This window comes from Protomyctophum parallelum, assembly GCF_964188405.1.
Source record: "Protomyctophum parallelum genome assembly, chromosome: 4".
In the NCBI taxonomy this organism is placed as follows: domain Eukaryota; kingdom Metazoa; phylum Chordata; class Actinopteri; order Myctophiformes; family Myctophidae; genus Protomyctophum; species Protomyctophum parallelum.
The window spans coordinates 23,448,886-23,472,316 of NC_139700.1; the positions used below are offsets into that span (position 1 = coordinate 23,448,886).

At 43.5% G+C, this 23,431-nt stretch overlaps 1 protein-coding gene across 2 annotated transcripts; it reads left to right on the forward strand.

The window, feature by feature from the left end:
• The first annotated feature begins 1,629 nt into the window (after window positions 1-1,629).
• Window positions 1,630-21,896, forward strand: rassf8a (Ras association domain family member 8a). 2 transcript variants are annotated; one of them, XM_083763307.1, is made up of 7 exons: window positions 1,630-2,071; window positions 8,025-8,167; window positions 12,288-12,506; window positions 13,911-14,725; window positions 15,252-15,449; window positions 17,101-17,245; window positions 20,820-21,896. In XM_083763307.1, the coding sequence occupies exons 3-7, from the start codon at window positions 12,404-12,406 to the stop codon at window positions 20,939-20,941; spliced, it is 1,383 nt and encodes a 460-aa protein (XP_083619433.1). In that variant the 5' UTR covers window positions 1,630-2,071; window positions 8,025-8,167; window positions 12,288-12,403; the 3' UTR covers window positions 20,942-21,896. The 2 variants fall into 2 exon arrangements, with proteins under 2 accessions (XP_083619433.1, XP_083619432.1); XM_083763306.1 differs by lacking the exon at window positions 8,025-8,167 and having other exon boundaries at window positions 1,631-2,071.
• Window positions 21,897-23,431: the final 1,535 nt, after the last annotated feature.

Here is a 23,431-nt window from a genome sequence, read left to right on the forward strand (position 1 = left end):
GTCGACAGAGTGCAGTTCTAGTTGTAATTGTATTCCTTCAGAACGGCTGGGGAGGCATTCTTGGGTAGGAGGGACCGCTTAAAGCTGGGCCAGGGAGAGTATGGTGATGATCACTGGTGCCAGGAGATGAGCGCAGGTCTTGATGACCCACCTGGAGATTCTGCCTGAGCTAGCTGCTTTCCTGACGTTCACTCTTTTCAGCACCCTCCTCATGTCCTTGTCCGAGAGGACAAGTGTGATTGCTGCTGAAGGAGTAGGCCTACACTGTCTGTGCCAGCTACCAAGCTACCAACGCACAGGTCCTGGTCGTACTCCTGGTGAGAGCAGGAGAAGACCTGGTGAGACGTATGAAGTGCCCGGTCAGTACCGGCAGAGTAGTTCTGGAGCAGCGGATTGTGTGTCCCTGGTTATTCCCTAAGGGACTGATCAAGGGTAGCTACTGGGACGTAAGTCGGGACTTGATCACCCCGGCTGGGTCACCCGAGCGAGGGTATGATGTTGGAAGACCAGAAACCCTGAGGACCTTTGGATACATCACTGAGGATACGTCCCAGGTGCATCCTGGCGATGTTTTTTAGTTCTTAGACTATGCTTATAGCCCGTGGGATCCCATGGCCTTGGTCCAGTTCGGTGTAAGGAGTAGCATGGTCTTTAGGGGCCACTTGCAGTCTTTTTTAGACTCTTAGTCGTGTTAAGGTCATTACACACTGGCGAATTAGCGACGCGATGCGAATAAGCGATCTGAAAATGCGAAATATTGCATGTTGCAGTTCGCCTGCGAATCTCTGCAAAATACGACACCAGGGCGAACAAATAAAAGCGAAAACGGTCGCATTTTCGCACATTCGCACATTCGCCACTGATGTGGAAGCTTGCATGGACTTCAATTGGTTTTTTTTTAAATGCGAATTATTCGCACGAATATATCGCGTCGCTAATTCGCCAGTGTGTAATGACCTTTACTGTTAATCTTTATAGGGCAACAACAAACTACAAAAAATAGTTTTTTTTTCAAGTGACAAGAAGTTGGCTTACTGGAAGGATACAATAGGCCTACCGGTATACTATATTTTATATGTACAATACAATACCGGTGCCGGGTGTAGAGCACCGAGTCGTTAACGATGGAAGTTGGAGATCCATGCCCCATGCAATACCCGTTGTACCCGTGTCAGAGTACCCGTTCCACCCATCTGTCTGTGTCCCTTTTATGCCCATATATGGAGATTTCTGTATCTGTTTCTCTGTGTCCCTTTATTCCTATATATGGAGTTCTGTGTCTGCTGTCAGGCATGCCCAAATAGGCACATATATATATATATGAACATCTTGCCCAAATATGCATATATATATATATATATATATATATATATATATATATATATATATATATATATATATATATATATATATATCTTATGAACTTTGCTGTGAGGACAAACATTGTTAAATAAATTTATTTTGAACAATGTCAGTTTTCTGTTTGTCCAATTTGGATGACTTCACTGACTACTGCGCTACTCCACTCCAAGAACGATATCCTTTGTTTACCAAAGTGTCACTCTAGGACGGTCGACAAAGACTTGAGTCCGGCAGAGTTTCTCCTCTAGGAAGCCTCCTTCACGTCCAACCTCAGTCTCAGTTGTAATGCAGCTTTAAAATAGTCCACAATGCCTTGCGCTGTCCTAGTTCCGATGCAATGTATTTACTAGCAGAGTAGAGTAATGAAATGGGGATTGGGGAGAGGGTCATTTTCCGCAGCTTATTGGTCCGACCGCAACGACTAGCGCACAGCCAGGACAAGACACAAACTTTCACCAAGCGGACCAAAGAACCGATCATCGTTTCTTTTTCTTTACGTTGTTTCTCCGTTGTTCTCCTTCAACTATACGGTATTGTCCAACGTTACTTTGCCGCAATTCCTTTAACTGATTTACCCGGGGCAAAGCTGAGAAGGACAATTTTGCCTTTATGTGAAATTTCCTTTAAGTTCACTTCGGATAGGTAGGGATCGAGACAGAGTTGCATCTGCTCTGAGTCTGACGGCAGTGGTAACATAAAGCACGTAAAGGTAAGACTATGTTATTGTTGTAGCTGTGATCATAAAAGGCAGCGAGATAACGGAATTTACGGAAACATTGTTGCCAGAGCAGTTAACTTGGGCTAACGGAATCCACTATAACGTTATAACCTATTATCGCCATTTCTGTTGCCTCCACTCGCCATCAACAAAACAAGACGTAGGCTGCATTTTAATACCTTAATTTAAATAAAAGCGTGTTTAAATCTGCCGTTACCAATAACGTTATGTGTTGAAATGCTGATACGTTAAAATACTAAACATGTTGTTTATATATATCTATGTTATTAGCCTATGTGTGTTCAATTGCCTTTGGGTTTGAGTCTCACATCGAAAATCATGAATTGCTGTTTTCGGTTTCACACTTTAGTTGCCTTCATGTCTCTGCTCTATTATGAATTACTGCTCCAACTCCACGGAACTACCTCTGATACTCATACTATATGCAAGGTGAAGGAGGGTTAACCTGTAGCCAGATTTATTGGTCAAATTTCTCACTGACTGTTTATGGATTAAGGTCTACATTATTATACCTATAGCAATATGCATACTTTTATACAGGGCTACTGGCTGTTTGGAAGTCAAATTATGCAAGTCACTTTGCTGCACTGAAAAAAGACCACCTGATAGCATGCTTGTGTACTATGCATAGCCTACAATAAACCACTGCAAACTCTGCTTACATGTAGGCCTACATAATGGAGAACTCAGAAAAATCTGCCCTGGAAATACTTCAAAAGCTTAATTTAGTTGACAGCTTGAGTCCCAGCTGCTGTAAAACATATTGAATTCTATCTTTAATGAAACACTGTTAGTGACCAATAGATTGGTGTCCAACAAACTAATGTCATGTCCAGGCCTGTGGCCAGAGGCCTCTGTTGGCCCAGTATGTGGTGTTGCCGTGCCTCTGCACTGCTGCAGGAGGCTGCTGCCCGTCCTGTTGGCTCTTCAAAGCTGGCTCGTGAGCAGCCGAATATGGCAGGAGAACAAAGGCGGCATTATTGCTGGCTAAACGTGCCGTCCAGATGTTTGAGATCCTGCCAGCACTGACCTCCCGACTGGGGGAGTCTGCTCCGGAGTCTAATAGTTTAACATCAGCCAGACAGAGTGAGGCTTGGCTCCAGGGGCCACTGCAGAGTTTACAGAGGCCGATGGTGCTGCCTGTAGCCTGACTGGACATGGATTTAATCCTGTGCATCCAGATCTTGCTCAGCTGTCTGCAGGCTCTCCTCATTTTCCCTGGGGACCCTCAGAGGCCAGGATTCAGGGCAAATGATAATTCATTGATTGATTGAAAATGTTATTAACAGATTGCAGAATGGGTAGTTCAAGGAAGGTACAAATACAAATAAGAGGATAAAACCTGAAAAGTCTAAGACTTGTTTACATCAGGGTCCTCCAGAAAGGGTTCAGCAGCGGTTTCCATTGTAACTCTCACTACAAGTAATAGTTCAGGGTGGTCATAAATGACCATTAATGTCATTCATTAGCAATTATCTATATTGGAGGTAGTAGGTCTTGTCATTGTGTGGAGGCTAATGTAATAATTGAGGCACTCATGTGACTCAGGATGCTGTCATTGTAAAAGTAAAGGACAGAGATTACACAATGGAATTCAGTAGTTGAGAAAAATTCAGAAATTGAAGGTTGTTTATTTACTAATCTATTAGTGATTTTAGGATTTTCATTGAATAATGATATATCAAATATCAAATAATTCGGAGTAACTCTTTAACAAACCCGATTTAGCTTGGTGAGTGTGACACCGTTGCACGACGAAGTATGACTTAAGCAAGAGCCCTACAGGATAAGAGGGTGGCAGAGCCCTACAGGATCAGAGGGGTGGCGGGGACCGTAACTTTCTTATCTTCAAGTCACAGCCCATTGCCTTCTCACTGGCCAGGAATGCTTCCCCTGGATGTTATCAGTTTCCACACTACAGGATCAGGGCCCATCTGTGGTGATTATTGCCATGCAATGGAACATTAACACTACTTGAAAAAAAGGACATTGCATAGAGTCTAGACTGGCTAAGGAACTTCTATGTGTGGTTTCTTTCTACTTTCCTACCTCAGTGCCCTGTCCGCTCACAGGGGTCCAATATACCGGACTGTTTTGAGTTAAGGCTAATTCATACTACTGTTGAACGATAAAAAAGTATTTTATAAGTAAATGAGCCTGTATGGTAGGTCCCCATGTCCCTATGCCTCAAGGCGCCTGATTACCCTAGGTTCTTGTGTAGAGACAACATTTGATCAGGGATTTGTAAGAGCAGAAAAAAAAATCTGTACTTTGTTCCAAGAAAGTTACCACCACCAAGCTACCACCACCACCACAATAAACTAGCGTCTGTCTTTGGCTGCTGACATAGATGTATTTCACAAGAGGTCTGGTACCAATTACAGCAGAGTATAAATTGCTAGTAATTACATGTTACTCCACAGGAAGTGCAATTTGAATTAACATTTTAGATAGAAATAGACAAGGGGGGCTTTAAGAACCAGTGCAGCGCTCCAGGCATACATGAGTCTGTAAAAAGTCCCCCTTTTTATTCAATTGAAAGGGGCACTCTACTGATAGTTGTGAATGTTACAATCTTTCTTATTCTTGGATACTTACTGTACAGCTTTCAGTGCCCAATATTTGAGCTCTATTTACTTCTTAATTTGTGAATAATAATTGTGAATAATAATGAATTAAGATGATGTTCTATTTGTAATGCATCTCTCAACAATGTAAGGAAAGATTAGTCAACTAAAACCTTTCCTTTATTTCTCCTCGCTCCCCCTCTAACTTGTATTATGCATATAATGTATTTGTTTGTAGTCGGACATACTTGCAGTACCACCACTAGGCATATATATGTACAGTACACACAGCACAAACATATCGTGCGTATATTGCGTAGGGCAACCAAATGGTCAGTGACGTCCCTGCATATATTTGACATGGAGGTTCATTGATTGTAAAAAATTCCCCCAAAGGATCAAAAATCAACAATATCTTGATATTATTTGAACGCCCAGCCAGCGCTATGACCCAGAAATCACTCTTGCTTGCCAATTGTCTATCTGTTGTGTTCCACCTGAGTGAACAATGGTCAGCAGATTGCACGATGATCCAGGGGGTAACAAGTTAACAACATCTATTTATGGAGGTAGTGGTTGGAACATTAGTGTTTTCCTGCTAGATGATTGTCCAGTGATTCCCCATGGGGGCATTCTCCTGAGAAGGCCTCACTTTGTTTTTATTTTAATTTAATAAATGCCCATTGTGTTCTCTTCAAATGGCCATTTGTTTGGAGAACAACAGATGATCCTGCCAGTTCACTGCAGAGAAAGACTTCATTAAGTACTGGGGGGTATTTTATGTAGCTGAGACTATAAATTACGTTATTCAAGCCAAGGAAAACATTTGAACAAAGTGTGCAGCAACTTTGTATTGTCACATGGTGTGTGTGTGTGTGTGTGTGTGTGTGTGTGTGTGTGTGTGTGTGACTGACTGTGTGTGTGACTGTGTGCGCGGCTGCGCGCGTGATGAAGCGATGTGTGTTCACCTATGTGTAGAATGCCCAAGAGGAGCATATGGTAGGTTGTTTACAGTGACCCTGCCAACGTACTGGACTCCTGGAGGCCTGGTTCTTTGGCTCTCGATGACAGGAACAGCTTCACCAGTAGTCCTGAATCTCCCCAGATAGATAGCAGCCATGTTACTCATTGTTGTGGAGCCTCACTGCTTAGAGAAACAGTCAGTAATTAGTAAACTCTCCCCTACCAAGCTCAAATTGAAACGGACATGTCTTAACTGTGAAATCATTTGGGTTTTAAAGGCTATATTTCCTGCATTTCAATATCTTTCAACCAAAATAGAATACTCAACGGTTTTCCGCACTTCCCTATGTTAGGGGACATTTCTGGCATGAAATGAGGCGCTACACAAGATCAGGAGAGGAGCTGGCACAGCGAACTATGGCTCTCTGCCATGCTCTCATACCACTGTGCTCGCAATGACCCGCATCATCATTTATACACAATGGATAGGAGCTGCCGGTGTTTTTGTTTGTTCGGTTAATCTTAATAAGTGTCAAGGTTGCCGTAAGCTCCTTAAGTTACTCCTGAACTGGTCTTGTTGAGTTATTGTTTTTTTTGTTTGTTTCTTTTTGTATTACATGTGTTTTAACAGAGCTAGCATCTGATGTCTGCATAACACCACCTGGCTTCACAGTTTATACACTGGACCGGAATGTAAACAGTGGTATGCAGAGAGGAGGCGGAGTCTGCGAACTCTGTTCAGAGTTGAAACAATTCCTGGTGTACATTATATAACAATTTGCCTTAAATTAATCGATTTTGACATTTGACATTTTAATATCTACGGCGAGAGTCATGGTGCTCTTCCCCCAGTGGTTAGTGCAGGGACACCAGTGGAGCCCACAAGGCTCTGAACATTTAAAAAAGCAAAAAATGAGGTGCTTACCCTTTTACCCCAAATGTTAAAGCGGCATACGGGGTGCTTGTGCAATGTATTAGACCATAGTGTTCAATAAAGGAGTGTTTTAATCCCGTATGGTTGTAGCCCTGATCAGTCCCTACACTCATTCTGTAGCTCCGAGATGAGGTCACACGGAGATCCCCTCCCACTGTGTTTCAGAAACGGCACATGGTTTCCACCACGATCGCTGCTTACCCTTTTCTGCACATCATATCCAAAAAGTGAAGGTCCGATAATTTACGTAAACTAATTTTAGGAGCGGTCAAGAAAATCCAAGTTACGGCTTGAAATGAGCGTTGTTATGTCAGCCGCTTCCATGCTTTTTTAAGGAAGTTGTGCACATGCGTGTGCATGTCGACTGAACTGAAGTCAGTTGGAAAATCTAATTCCACATTCGACCAGGGGAGGCGCCAGGGAGGCGCTAATGCTTTTCTTGGCCGCTCCTAAATTAAAATGAGTTTAGCTAATTATCGGACCTTCACTTTTTGGATACGATATGCAGAAAAGGGTAAGCAGCGATCGTGGTGGAAACCATGCAGCGTTTCTGAAATGCAGTGGGAGGGGATCTCCCCGTGACCTCATCTTGGAGCTACAGAATGAGCGTAGGGACTGAGGGAACGCCTTGAACCTGAACATCTACTATAGCCTCCCATGACACCCTGCCGGGGCCAGCAGCGACTAAGAACAACATTCTTAGTCCAGCACCTGAAAGTGAGGCCAGCCCACTAACTATCTCGGAGGGTGAAGTGCGCTCCCTAATGGGATCCCAGGCCGCATCCTAAAGGCATGTGCAAAACAGCTAGCGTAGCGGGAGATTTAGCGGACATTTTCAACCTCTCCCTCAGCTCTCCCACGCTTCCGTCCCGGCAGGCTTCAAAATGTCCACGATTCCCCAAGAAATCCAAGGTAGCATGTCTGAATGACTTGCTACCTTGGAGACCTGTCGCTCTCACCCACAATAGTCAGCAAATGCTTCAAATCTGCTCCATAACGTACTACCTGCCATGAGTCCAGCGAGGCAGGTAGCATGATGGAGCAGATGTATGTCTGTCAAAACAGATTCACCAACGATGTAATTGCCACAGCTCCACACCAAGTATGTGCGTATGTTGTTTGTGGACTACAGTTCAGCTTTCAACACCATTGTCCCAGCAAGACTTGGCACAAAGCTCAGAGATGTAGAGATACACCCAAGCATGTGCGCCTGGGATACTAGACTTACTGTCGAACTGACACCAGGTGGTGAGAATGGGCAGCATCACATCTGGCACCCTGACCCTCGGCACCGGCACACCCCAAGGATGTGTGCTGATCGAGCCCCCTCCTCTACTACCTGTGCACGCATGACTGCACAGCCACACACAACTGCACAGTGCACATCATCCTGAAGTATGCTGATGACACATGCTGATAGGTCGTATTATCAACAATGATGAGTCTGCTTACACTACAGAGATGAGATCAGTTTACTGGCCCGGTACAAGGAGACCAGCCTCACCCTCAACGTTGTCAAGACCAAGGAGTTGATCGTGGACTTCAGGAGGCCGAGGAGAGAGCAATGCGCCTGTCTTCATCGATGTAGCTGCAGTGGAACAGGTTAGAGAGTTCAAGCTCAAGAAGTACAGAGTTAGCCCCCGCATGCTCAGATTGTACCACAACAGCCCCGCCCCCCAATTATTTCTGTTCTATCCCTTTCTCGAAACAATCAATATGATGGAGCTTGCACAAAAATGAATTTCACACACGGTTTTACCCACGGTTAACCTGTGATGTAACAATAAAGATGATTGGGTGTTTTGGGTTTGTCATCGTCATGACATTTAGTTATTTCATACCTCCTGGCTTTTTAGTCTGATCGCCTGAAGTCCTCCAGTAATGCAATAATGTAGTATCAATGATATAAGCCCCCACCTCCACCACCAGCCTTCCTCTTTGGCTAATCTGCTGTATATAAGCCCCCACCTCCACCACCAGCCTTCCTCTTTGGCTGATCTGCTGCGTCTGTTTTACATCATTCGGAACCCATCCAGGACCTGCTTTTCTTTCCACAGTCCCTTTAAAAAAAATAAAAAAAATAAATATATATATATATATATATATATATATATAAATAAAATGGTGACTGTGTTTCGGGTCACTGCAGGCAAATCTCCCGGAGTGTGTGTGACTCGTCGTCTGTTCTCTTCCATCCCTCATAGCCCTTACTGCCATTTAAGGTCAAGCTGGGTGAAGGACGACTGTATATACTGTATACCGCATACTATATATACAGTATGTGTGTGTGTGTGTGTGTGTGTGTGTGTGTGTGTGTGTGTGTGTGTGTGTGTGTGTGTGTGTGTGTGTGTGTATATATATATATATATATATGCACGCACGCAATCACACACCCAGGTCACACCACACAATCAAATCTATTCTGCAGTTTGTCTCACTCCACTAAACACCAGGCTTTTTGCTTTGCATTAGAGACTTATACATAAACAAACACCGGTATATAAATACATACGTTCATATTTATAACTGTAAAACGGGACAGGTTCTGCGTAATTAATGTTCCTCCATCTACACTATTTAGCAGATCCTTGGGTGCATCACAGGACATGCTGGGCTGTGGTGGATGACATTGAGACTGTGGATAGAGAATATAGGGGGGTGGAGGGGGTTTAAGTGGACATCATTAAGACCTCCTGCCTCAGCACTGTGGTGTGAAGGTTAGCCACCTAGGACGCTTTACATATCTGGACAGGAGCCATTCACATGCTCCCAATAGAGTGCACGTGGAATGTTTAAATTAAGGTATTATGTTTTTTTTAATGCACGCACGCACGCGCATACGCAGCTGTAGCTGGAGATAATCTTTTGTTTCTGTGCTAGTGAGACTGCACTGAAGGTTGCTGGGTCATCTATTTCTTTGCCCACATTGGTTATCTGCTCCCACAAAAGCATCCATTCATTCTTTGTTCCAGGTGGGATGGGGGGGATGGGGAGTGGGGGGTGACCTGCTGAGATGAAGTTGAATGTTGCAGTGCAAACATTACCACACTGAAGGGTTCTATAGTATACTGACTGCATTCTTTTCTGTTACTGCAAGAGCCTCTACACTGCATTGTGCTTCATTACTGCACTGCAACAGCTTCTACACTGCATTATGTTTTTACCAGTGGTGGAAACTGTCATTTATTTAAGTACTGTACTTAAGTACAATTGTGAGGTATTTGTACTTTACTTGAGTATATTCAATTTCCAATACTTTTACTTGGGGGCGACTGTGGCTCAGGAGGTAGAGCAGGTCGTCCAATGATCCATGGGTCGACGGTTCAAATCCCGGCTCCTCCTGTCTACATGTCGAAGTGTCCTTGGGCAAGACACTGACTGAACCCCAAATTGCTCCCGATGTGCTGGTTGGTACCTTGCATGGCTTCCGCCGCAATCGGTGTATGAATGTGTGTGTGAATGGGTGAATGTAATGCACCATGTAAAGCGCCTTGGATAAAGGCGCTATATAAATGCACCATTTACCATTTTACTTCTACTCCGCTACATCTCAGTTGCAAATATTGTACTTTTACGCCACTACAATTATTAGTTGTGTTACTTTATAGATTTTGATTATTATTACAAAACATATAGGCTACACGACCCACGTCAGCCCTATATACATTTCGGTCATTTGAAAATGGCCGATCACGATTCGACACATGAGTACTTTTACTTTTGGTACATTTTGATGCCAATATTTTGTACTCATTTAGGCCTACATTTTGAATTCTGGACTTTTACTTAAGTACTTCTTCCACCACTGGTTTTAACCCAGGATTATTATTATTTTCCTTTAAACCACACATAGTCACAGTGTGGACACGGAGGTATAGGACTCAAATGCAGAACGACCAGGCCAGGCAGAGAAGTGAATATTCAAGAGGTTGTATTCTCAAAGAAATCACAAGGAACAATAAACTTGGAAATAAATACGACTTACTAGGACAAAGAATACACACAAGGTACTGACCACATCATATGCGACAACGAACAGACAAGGAACTGAAAACACTGGGGCATATATATAGACAAGACTAACTACACACAGGTGAACTGAAACACACAATCAACACTGGGATAGGCTAACAGACAACAGAACACAGGTGGCTAGGGTTACACTAATACAGGGAGGTGAGACAAGGCAGGTGACAGAAAACAAGGCAGACAGGAAATCACAGAACACTATTAAAAAAATAAGGTACAGAACACAAATACAAAGTCTTAAAACACAGACAAAGTCCAAGGGCAGAGGAGTGTACCGTGACACCAGTAAGACGCCCTGAGGGCGAGAAGCAACAGGTCACATGCACGCATCCCCCTGGGTGACGGCAGACTGCTGGGCGAACGCTGGTGCTTTGGCATGGGGGGGGGGGTCAGATCAACATAATAATTAATTCTGTACTGGCCATATATGGAGCTTGTCTTGAGTGTACAGGGTTTGATGATATCAGATCAACAAGAGTTGCTGGCCGGCTCCATATATGCATCTAGGTGATGATCCAGTCCACCAATGTATGGTTATCCAGGGATAGATGAGGCCAGTGTCGTGATCTTCATATGGAGATGGCCATATATGGTGACGTGTCACGAGGCGTGACCATATATGGAGGCGTTAAGGGTCTCTATGATGTCTCGTGATGTTACAAGGTCAGATCCATGTATGGAGATCTAAGAGTCTCCATGATGTCACAAGGTCAGATCCATATATGGAGGTCTAAGGCATGATGGATTGGCAACCATATATGGTGGTGTGACGGACGTGAGACGCAGGATTTAATAGTAAATGCAACCGAATCAAACGGAAGCAGGTCTACGTTATATATGTTTTCCATTTAACCACTTTCAACCTGGCGTACCATTTGGGCATGCTAGTGAATAGTTTTTGCTGCACAAAGTATAAAATAGTAGCGCTTAAGGGGTTTATAAAATAATAATCAGCTCTATATTATGTCTATATGACCATGGGCACAACGTGGTCTCTTGGTTATGAAATTACTGTCTTAGAGTTTCCAGAAAAGCTTTCCAGAATCTGCCACAGAACAAAATAAATAAACCAGACATCAAAAGCAAGAAGACCAATGCAGTCTTTGTTGTGACCTCTCTCTCTCTCTCTCTCTCTCTCCTCCTGTACTGCCCCTTTTTCACTCACTTCACTTCCTCTGCTCTTCCCCTCTATTTCACATAACTAAACTTTCCTGCTTCTCTCATCACCGTTTCCTTGCGTTTCTGCTTACAAAAGCAGGAACCTGGCTCGGGAATGTTGTTGGCAGACTCTTCCTGCCACCCCCTTCCACACATGCACACGCACACATACACATACACACGCACACACACGTGCCTAGTCTTCACAGAGACAGAGAAACCATGGCCAGCTGGTCCTGGCATGTCCCATCTATTCCCGACTGTTTGAACCATCCTCTTTTCTCCAACAAAAGTTTTATTTTTAGTATTTCCCAGTCCCACTGTTCATTCTGTCCAGCATGGGCTTGTTTTTAAGCCATTGTAATAAACCGACCAGTTCCTGTTTTGGCTGCTAACTTTAATAGTAGGCATCAATGCGGTCTGACCGTCTGGATATTTGTGTATAAAGACATCGTTGGCCTTGGCAAACATACCATGTAAACTCCGTCCTCTGGGCACATGCCCTTCCTGACCACCTCTCTTCCTGTTTGTCCAGTGCTCATCCTCATCTGCTAATCAAGAGGGGGCCCTATCTGCCCTGCGCCACCGGAGCCTCCAGGAATGACGGGGCCAACACACCGTGACTGCTGGCCACCTCGCACCTGACCCGACATGGAGCTCAAAGTCTGGGTGGACGGAGTCCAAAGGGTCGTGTGCGGGGTCACTGAGGCAACCACCTGCCAGGAAGTCGTGATTGCTCTGGCCCAGGCAATAGGTAAGTTCATCCTGAAAGCAGCACCCTGGAGACACAAGCTGTCACGTAGACGACGTTTACGGCTTTTTGCTGAAATGGAATACTTTTATTTTCTGTAATAACGGACCAAAAGGAATGGATCTATTATCTGATCACTAAGATGGAGAAAAGGAATTGATCTAGTATCTGCTCACTATAAGATGGTGAATCTATAATAAACCGACGGACTTACTACCAGTGTTGGGGTTAACGGAGTAACCGAACGCCAGTCATAACTAGTTTATTTTAGGGATTTTACTTTGTATAATGGGTATTTTGCAGTATAACAGTTTATCTTGTGCGGATGAGAGAAGCATACTTGCTGAGAGTACCAAATACACCCAAATACAGTCAGAGGGAAATGTGTTTCTGCAGGTTAAGAACACCACACTACTCCAGTGGCTCATAACTGCTGCTATAGGGGAAATTATGAGTAGAAAAATGTATTTATTGTTTTGTTATGTAAACACAGAACACTGTGCTACCCAGTAGCTGAGTGGTCGGGAAATAGGGGGTCTACCACATGGGCACAGAATGCCTTCTTCAGAGTGTATCATTCCCCTGCTCTCTGTTATTGGTTGGTTCTGTTTTGATCATCACACACAGTCAGATTTGTATGTTAATTTTCACATTGAAGTGGAATCAATCACCAAGTTAGCTCTATTCAATTTAACAATATTTACAACTTAAACTCGAAAATCTTCATACTGTGTGTGTATAAGAAAAAAATCACACCAGTGTGAAGTGGTGAGGGCCGCTAATATATTAAAGTCTAACTCATGTTGATTAGGTGATGTTAAACAAACGGTGCAAACACAAACATTAAACGCCATTAACAATAAAGAGACAATATGACATAAATGGCACGTTATGACGTAATGTTTCCTTTCATTGTCAATGGCGTTTACAAAACAAACATTGAACTAAAGACAAATATTAAACCTGTGTATAGGAGGGGCTAGCTCCCCTCAAAAAGAGAAGGTCGTAGTCAGAAGTTGCCTTCGGTGCCTGCTTAGAATCTAAAGCCCTATTCCGTATGCAGTAGAGCAGACTGAATTGACATCACATCCCACAAAGCGTAGGGCAGGAGGAGGGAAAGTCTGACTCATCCTTCTTCTTGCCAAGCGGAGAAATCATAGCCACCGAGCCCCTTCCTCTCCTGCCTTTCATTTTGTCTTTAGGGAAAATGTACAAGATGTCTGACAATGAGGCGTGTACTTCAAAGTCTGTGTTTTATACATTGAAGTTCATAATTCTCCTATATGGGCTGAATTTTGGATTCTTTCCAAAAATAAAATCTTTATACATGACATAACCATTTTATCAGAATGAAAGTCAAATTTATGGTTCATAATTTTCACATTCCTCCTGGTGTATTCTTTCCAGGTCGCACTGGGAGATACACTCTGGTAGAGAAATGGCGAGACACGGAGCGCCACCTGGCCCCGCATGAGAGTCCCGTGGCTTCTCTCAACACCTGGGGCCAATATGCGGGCGACGTGCAGCTGATACTGCACCGCACGGGCCCCTCCCTGACAGAGCGCCCCCCATCAGAGGGCCCCCCCATCAGGGGCCCCGAGCGCGGACTCCATCGGCAGAGTCTCCCACCGCTGGCGAAGCTCCGACACCCCAGTGACCACTCCCTTCGCCGCCGCGAGCCCCGCCGCAAGTCCCTCACCTTCACCGGAGGGCCACGGGGCCTCAGAGACATCTTGAGTGGAGGTAGGCTCGGCGAGGCCGAGGCAAAGCGGAGGCTCCTCCTGGGGAACGGCGGCGGCCATCACCATGGGGTGGCGGCGGCCACAGTGCCCGTGTCCCCCACCATGTGGGCCTGTCGCATGGAAGACCTGGTCAGACTGGTGGGCCTGCAGAGAGACACCCTCAACGTGCTGGAGAAGAGGCTGGTGGATTACGAGGCAGAGCTGCAGGCCTGGGGAGAGTTGCGCACTGGACGAGGTGGAGCCGCTGCGGGCGGAGGAGGGGATGTGGGCGGAGGAGGAGGAGGTCTGATGGAGGAGATCCTTCGGCTGGAGAGACGTCTGCGGAAGAACGAGGTGGAGATGGAGGAGGAGGAGTTCTGGGCCAGCGAGCTGCAGATTGAGCTGGAGAGTGAGAGACAGCTGGAGGAAAGACTGCAGGAGCTCCATGGACGCCTGCAGGGCTGTGAGCTGGAGATGGAGGAGAAAATAGCGCTGGTGCAGGTGTGCTGTTTGTCCAGTTCAATTAGTTATTTGAGCTGGAATGCTCTTTGGCGTAAGATCAGGAGTATTGTCCTCACTTATGATATAGATAGTATACAGTAGATATAGGAAGATATTTATTTTTGTTAAGAATATGTTATTTCTGGTGTTCGGGATGAGCCCTGTCTGTGGACTTAAAAGGTCTAGCAACATTCTTGGTGAAGTATGCTTCCCATACAGGAGTATGGGAAGTGTATGCAGCCATCAATAACCCACATATGTCATGTGTTTTATATACCCAGATTGGATTCCACAGACAGCTCAATCTAACTAAAAGTTTGATAAAATTATTAAAATACATGAAAATGAGCAGAACGGTCTCCAGCTTACTTCCACTGCACCCATAACGATGTCTTGCAGTCTCGTTGTAGTGTCACAACATGTACCGTTGGACAAGAGGAGGAGACGAACAGGGACTCGAAAACCTGTCTATGCTTGTTGTTGTCACACACAAACCAAATAACAAATAATTGATATATATCCTCAGGGCGTGGAGATAGGCCTGCAGGAGGAGAGACTCCAGAGGGAGAGGCAGGAGAGCCAGTGGGTTAGTGAGGCGGAGGCCAGAGCCCAGGTCCTCCGGGTTAAAACAGAGCTCAAAGCCCAGGAGAGACAGGCTGTCCAGCTGGAGAGCAGCTGCAGAGCAGTGGACCGATCACTGGGACAAAGTAGGAAGAGATTGGAGGTGAGACACACACACACACATGCGCACACTGTGTTAATTTAACTCAAATGGAACGGAATGGATCATCATACTGTATGTGTCAATTTGGTTCCTTTTGTACACTCTGAGTTAGATTAACACAATACATTACTGTCTAGGGAAGTAACGAGTCTAAGGACGATATACCACGGTTTTGAACTATGAGCCTTTCCTTGCAATACCACTTACCATACAAATATAAATCTGCACTTGCGCAGTTAGAAGTCTGGGGTAGAAGTCTTTACATAACCCTTGTGAATTTCAAGGGTCTAACCCTTGTGAATTTCAGTTAAATGGCCTACATACATACATTCACAAATATCTTTCTTCAAAGCTAAATTTGTTTTTTCAATAGGCCACAGTACATTTAATTGAGAGGGGGGGGGGGGGGGTTAATACAGTGTACTATGCAGTGACATTTAATACTGTTACAGTACATCCCTAATGCACAGAAAGGGGGAAAAAACTCCTGCACACTGTCTTCAAATGCAAGAAAAAGATTGAATGGGAATACAACGATTCTCTGATGAAGGTCTAATAGACCGAAACGTGTGCAGGAGTTTTATTCTTTCCGTACATTGGGGCCCTCGTCTGGTCTTCTCCTACGCACCTGTCGCCTTTTTAGCTTTGGAAAGGTTTACAGCATAAAAATATTATAAATGTCAGATATAAATGATAGATTTTATTTTATCTCAAATAATGATACAGTGAAAATCCTTCTGCTCTCAAGTGACTTTGTAAACATGGTTATAAACTGTTTAGCAAGCAGCTACTTTTATGTGATATTTCAGCTTAAAGGTCAAGACTACCTGTACATCTAGGGAAAAATCAATGAGACACTAAATTATCTTTGTGCCTCATTGATTTTCCAAGCTTCCATTTTGATTTGTCCTTGTGTGTTTCCTGTATGCCATTATGTGTGTTGCATGCACATCACTGTCAAGAAATCAGTTTATAAATAACTATGGCAAAAAACAACAACCTTTCAACACTCAAGGTTAATAACAGAGGGAAGACAGACTGGAATATTTGGACTAATTCTCAACAATTTTGCATATATTTACACCAACAAGAGGACGGTGTCATAGATGTATAATGGCACATACTTTACATACCTTTTTTATTATGGTCTAGAGAAGGGAGTCCAACTCCAACCACTGCAGATGTGCTAGTTAACAACATTGAAGCAAGGACGCCCGCACGACTCCAATCTGTCTTAGTTTCTCTGAACATTATTACCGGGTGTGCGGTCGAGGAAAGTTAATTTTACAAGAAATTCTCTAAGGAGAGAATACCAGCACTCACGGACATGTAATTTGGTTTAAGGCACTTTTTATTATTTTAATGTTATAACAACATACCCGACCATACAGATTGGTTCAAATAAAGTTTTATTCAATGAAATAAGTCCAGTATTGTAACTTTAAAGCTATGAGGAGGTTGTGCATTTAAAATACATAAACACAAAACAACACAACTTTAACCCACAACGAGTATACACTAAAATCCTCAAATCCTCAGTGTTAATTTATGCATTTCTTCACTGAGGATTTTACTGTGTAAATCCCCATTTAAGTCTGCAGCCAGTTGTTGTTGGTTCTGCTGATCCATAATGGCTTCTGTCTGTGTGAAGGACATGCAGCATGACTTGGAACAACTGACCAAGGAGTTAAGGCAGGTGAACCTGCAACAATTCATCCAGCAGACTGGCACCAAGGTCACAGTGCTGCCTGCTGAACCCACTGAGGAGGACAGCACCCACGCTAGTCAGACCATAGGTACTATCTTTTTTAATGTTTTTAATATTGACATGTATCCAACCTCAATCATTCAGGGAAGGTGAAATTCAAGCCTGAGAGGTACATTTAGGCATTGGTACTGTGGAGCCAGGCCGTTTCGACATTTGTAGGTGAGAAGGAAGAGTTCAAGTTGTCTGTGGCGGTGTGTGCTTGTCTGTGTGTCTGGATTCCAAATATGGACATGCCCCACGTTGTTTTTATTTGACCGTGTATTCTACATAGACGTTAGGACCACAGCCGTGACTACAACTTTGAACCATTGAGCCAGCTCTCTCTCTCTCTCTCTGCTGACATTCTCTCTGCCGGTGTATGTGGAGACTGGGCAACCAACCGCCCGTCCAGGCAATGGGACTGCGACCGTGTGTGTGTGTGTGTGTGTGTGTGTGTGTGTGTGTGTGCATGCGTGTGCACGCGTGTGCACACACACACACACACACACACACGTAACCGTTGTGTATGTAGCACCGTATCTAGGTCCACACACTGCCCGGCTGGGTTATGGGACCACAGCAAAATATCCTATAGGCCACGGGAACTACAGCCGTGACAACAGAGCCCATATGGCAAAAATGCAAATTGACAGCTTCAATTTGGGAAAGGTGGAAAAATTGGCATTGTCACTCTTTTCATATAAATGGTCAATTCCTGCATGCAAGTTCAGATCGATTGTATGAGCTGCTGAGGAGAAAAAAACCCAAATCATTATTGTATATAATTGGATGTTCTTGGATGAACACTGAAGAAGTCACTCACAGGTCCCTCCTTGCTGCAGTAGAGCATTAGCCCACCAGGGGGCCTATATACTGTCCTACATTATGGCTCATACTGTATGTATGAATCAGCTATTTCAGCTGAAGAGAGAGTGGAAAAGGAGGGGTGAAATCAAACTGTGTATAGACCAATTATTTGTTTATAAACATTGGGACTGGGCGCATGGGTGACTGTTTCATGTAATCAATTCCCAACAGATCTCCAAACCTGTTGTTTTGGGGAGCGCTGGTTTCAGTCCATTCAATCTCTCTTGTTGTGTTGGCAAGTGAGATGCACCCTAGGAGACATTTATACTTCAAAGCGCAACAGTATTGCTCACAGAGAACAGCTGATATACAAGCTCACATCGCATCGCGGATGTGACTGTTGTGAGTGTAGAGGTCTGCGTGCGCGACACCATCGCAGGACGAAGCATAGATTATACTTGATGGGCTGCAGGTGCGCGTGCAACCATGGACAACCAGGCTCTGCTGCCGTTATCATGAGCGCACCTCCCGTTCTTATGACAGCGACTGGAGGTGTGGTTTTGAGGACAACTGATTTTAATTGCTATTATTGTTCAAACACAACAGAAATGGATTATATATTTCAAGGGCGAGAGATCACAATAAAAATCCTAATCATTCTTCCTCCACACTGGGATAAAAACAGCATCTGAAAGTTTGATGGGGCATTTTTTTCACGTGAGTGCAGTTAGAACTTTTCCATTGCATCTTATGAGAGGTGGTGTTCTTCTGCTGCCGTTATGCGCGTGCATGCTTTTGCTTATCAGTGTGATGTCGTCTGTTAAGGCGTCTATAGTCTTTTAAAGGGGAATACCACTCCTTTTCAACATTGAACTATGTCATTAATATACCTTAGATATGTATGGAAATTATTAGCCTCGAACTGGAGGTCTAGAACCAAAGATGTACTCTTTGGCTTGCAAAGTACATCTTCGTGATGTCACTGATCACATGACCCCAAGTTCTAGACTTCCAGTTCTAGGCTACACAGAAGGGGGGATTTTCTTTTTTAAATAATTTCCTCACAACAACTCTAAGGTATATTAATGACATAGTTCAATGTTGAAAATGAAAAATGTTCCCCTTAAGTGGTAAAATCCTACATATTATCCCAGACAGGTATTACAATTTAATCACATTAGCCAGTATGTAAGAGGTACAGGCCATTGCCACTCATATAATTTGACTCGCTTGATTAGTTTTTCGGTGCATTAGTCAGATCTACCAGTTCCACCAAAGCTTTTCAAGTTATTTTTCATGCCTTGTGGCCCGACAGTCTTGCAGAGAGACTATGACTCAGTGAGAGAAGTGGGGGAGAGGTGTGGTGTAAGGGGTGGCGGGGGGAGAGAGAGAGTATAGTTGAACAAGTATTGTCTGTCCCACCCCCTTTAGTGGTACTTATGGTCTCCATGCCAACTGCTTATGGTCTCCATGCCAACTGCTGCCTAGATACAGGCGGCCTCGGCGTCATTCAGTCAGACTAGTTCTCTCTGTCCATCATTCCATTCCTCGTCCTTCGTACTCTGACCGCCACATGCTCAGCACTTTCTGCCTGGCAGGCATTTGAACCACACAGTGGCGTGCACAGATAGACACTAGGGGGTGCTAGAGCACCACCTGCCCTTGCCCTCTGGGCAGCAATGTGCCCTTTTTGAAGAAAGAATAACTTTTTTTGGGTACAGTGTACATGTACAGTACAGTATGTGGGCCATCGTGACATTATTTTATCAATTCTTGATAATAAAAAAAGCTTCTAATATATTATTTATGCCCCAAAATCTATAAATCTCACACTACTAAGGCAACCGGCCGGTTCCACGCACTGCACAAGGTGCCCTTTTTTCACTTGAGCACCTGCCCTCTAATTGTCTGCACGCCACTGGAACCACAGAACTGTCAGGTTGGAGGTGACCGTCTCAGACAGCTGTGGCCCAGAACACTGACCACTGGGAAACGGCTGAATGCCTAATTCATGCCTAATCGAGCAACACGTTCTTACAACAAAGTACATATGAATTAGACAAGCCATTGTACAAGCCATTGTACACTACTAAATGTGCTCAGTTTGTCTGGCAGCAAAGTCTGTGCAAAGTAACAACACTTAATGGTTTATAGACTGAAATTGGCTTTGCTGATATTTCTAACACACCAATCTGCAATGTATTCCATTTCCCCCACAAAGCCTTTTCAGATATCTTTACCAACATCTTTTTATGACTTCTGTATGACCATGTGTTCCACTATTACATCATTCATAGTTCCAGGTCTCTTTAATAGACCTCATGGTAATGGTTTTCCATTATGAAAAGTAATGGATTTAGTGTTTAGTGTCCTTGTAATAACCTCCCTTTGGCCATTACTGACTGTTGACTCAACACTGACGCCTGGTGGACTGAGCTCACATAACACTGCTCATCAAGAATTATTCTTTAAATCTGAAATGCGTTTAATTGAACAATAATGCATTTCATTAATTTACTGGACATTTATTGAGTGATTTAAAAGGAAACCTAACATTCTATAAAAGAGACTAACAACATAGATAGAAACAAGATACTGAGCCAGCGTGACGGCGTGCCACGGGTTCGACTCCCGATCCCGACGGCCTTTGTCACGTGTCTTCCCCCCCATCTCTCTCCCCATTTCCTGTTGGACTACTTTCAACCTATCAATAAAGGCAGAAAAGGCCATGAAAATATCTTAAAAAAGAAAAAGAATGCAAGGAGGGAGAACTGTGGTGTGGTGATTATTTATTTATTTTCCTTTTTTTTTGGCAGAATTAGTTCCCCTCTCTGGCTCCCTGAAACGTCCAGTCTCATCGCACCCAATGCCTGGTCACCTGCGGGTCCTCCATAGCCCTCTGACCTCTGGCCTAAACCCAGAGGGGATCTACGTCTGAAGAACAACCACATCACAGCAGTGGGCCGAGGGGAGGGAACTTCTGTCCATTGGGTTAGGGGTGCGTGCAACAGTAAATCGAAGAAAAAAAATACCAAAGTGAGCTTGTCGATCGGCTATTTTAGGTTATTTTCTGTAGTTTTGCACGCCGTTGTTGTACAACAAAGGAGAAAATAGGGCTTAAGTCGGTAATCGGATTTCGATCGTAATTTCGTAATCGATTTGTTCATATAGAAAATAATACACAAAAAAGTAAATAATTGATTGTTGCGGCCATAATCTGGGTTCCCTTCCTTCCCGCCTTGCTTCCTTCTTACTTCCCTGTGTCTGTCTGGACTCTCCATCGACACAGGATACCTCAGCAGCACTTCTATCCTACGCACTGTTTTTCCTCACTTAGCTTTGATCTGTTACGGGCGATTTTTATAAACGGTAGCAGCAGCAGCGGCCTATGTTAAACCAGCGGCCCTTTAGACAGCCCTGAGCGTGGGCGTGCAAACAACGAAGGAAGGAACTATCTCTCCGGCCTTTCGGATGGAATCCACATAGAGCACTTGGTGGGCGGTCAGACGGCGGTCAGATGGCGGTCAGACGGCGGTGGCAGCTAGGACTGTTTTTTTCTCTTTTTTACTGTGACCAAACTGCACCCACAGCAGCATCTTGTGCACAGCAGCTTCATGTGCCACAGCATGGGTGGTAAGTCTTTGGAAATGTTGTGACCTACAGAGTCATCCTGCAGTCTTTGCCATGCCTTTCGTACACATACCCAGTAAAATCCTGAGTGTTCAATGAGTGTACAAATGTAACCATATGTAACGGTCTGTTTGGTTACATTTGTTCACTCTCTTGAGTTACAAATGGAGAAAATTAACAGCAAGGATTTTACTGTCTTATCGACTCACTGTATTTTTATTCCCACTCTTCTGTACCTGCTGAATGATGGTGAATGGTATCGGTTTTATCTGTAGCATCATGACGAAAACAGTTGCATTTTGAACGATACTCCTCATTAGAATGTCACTCAGTGAAGCTATGAACTGAATCTCAGAAAATCTCAAGCGATTATCTTATGAATACATTTTTATCCAGTGTAATGACTAGATTGTATGTTGGCAGTGAATGCTGTGCTTGTTCCTATCGACTAGATTTATCTTGCATATCAAAATCTTATTATTTTAGCTCTTTCTCCTCCCTACATGTTATAAACTATGCACAAAATGTTTAATAGTTTTGTTACCGAAGAATGTTATATCAGCTGTCGACAAGTATTGAAATGGTGTCATATTGTAAATATGTTTTCTTACTCTTTTGATTTTATTTACTGAGTTATTTTGCTATTTTATTACGAAGCACGGCATTCGCAATTACAAGAATGTAGTGTCTTCAATCCAGCAGTATCACCTGCGTATTAATGAAACCGTGTTATTTTTCTCTATTATCTTGGTTGTTTTTAAAGATGATAAAACAGTATATTTTTGCCAAATGGTTTTTTGCTTGTTCACCTGTATGAATAGGCGGCCAAAGAATGTATAGGATCTTGTTGCATGTTTGTATCAGTGATATAGCCATATCTGGATGTTCAGGGCAGCTACACAGCAGTAGATTAGTTGTTTGTTAGTGCTGAAGACATGGGTGCTATCACTTCTTTGATAAGCGCAGTTACTGCGTATGTGAGGGCGATTTAGATAAATCGTTAAAAGGGACTTTATATGTAGAGAGTCTCAGTGAAACCCCTCTTTGGTTCTAATAAATCAATTGATGTCTGTAATTCAGCTGCTAATCACATTAATAAGTGCCTTGTATTCATGCCTGTGGGTACACAACAGTTATTGTAGTATACAAATGTTGTACAGTCAGTAAAGCTTTATCAGAGACATTGGAGTAATGACCATGCTCAGCTTAAACTAGTGTTTCCCAAACGTTTTAAGCTCGAGACCCCAAAGAGAACTTTGTCCCAAACTTGCAAAAATGCGTGTAACCACTTTAAGCCCTATTTTAAAAATGGAGTGCCGTAAACATGATCATCAGGTTTTTTGTCTCTTTCTTTTAAAATTCAAAATATGCCCCTCATTGACTTACATTGTACGCTAAAACGGCTCTCAAAGTCACTCTTTTAGTACGTTAACAAACACAAACAAAGTTGATTCAGACAATATAGAGCATCACCAAAACTCATGTGGTTTTATTTTTTCATAAAAACTTTTTGATTTTACTGTTTGAAGATCTGGATCCGGATCCATGGATCCAGTCCGGGTTTTCTTCCTAATAAAATGGACAAATCAACAGGAAGTTAAAACCACATGAGTTTTGGTGACGCTCTATATTGTCTGAATCAACTTTGTTTGTGTTTGTTAACATACTAAAAGAGTGACTTTGAGAGCTGTTTTAGTGTACAATGTAATTCAATGAGGAGCATATTTTGAATTATCAATTTCTAATCACTGGAGCAATTATTTTGTATTTCTTGTCCCCATTTAGAGTTACATCATGG

Excerpts from the sequence above, each read along its gene's own strand:
- rassf8a (XM_083763307.1), top strand. The coding sequence starts at position 12,404 with ATGGAGCTCAAAGTCTGGGTGGACGGAGTCCAAAGGGTCGTGTGCGGG. Across the intron at positions 14,726-15,251 it reads AGAAAATAGCGCTGGTGCAG|GGCGTGGAGATAGGCCTGCA; the intron begins GTGTGCTGTTTG and ends ATATATCCTCAG. Across the intron at positions 15,450-17,100 it reads AAAGTAGGAAGAGATTGGAG|GACATGCAGCATGACTTGGA; the intron begins GTGAGACACACA and ends GTCTGTGTGAAG.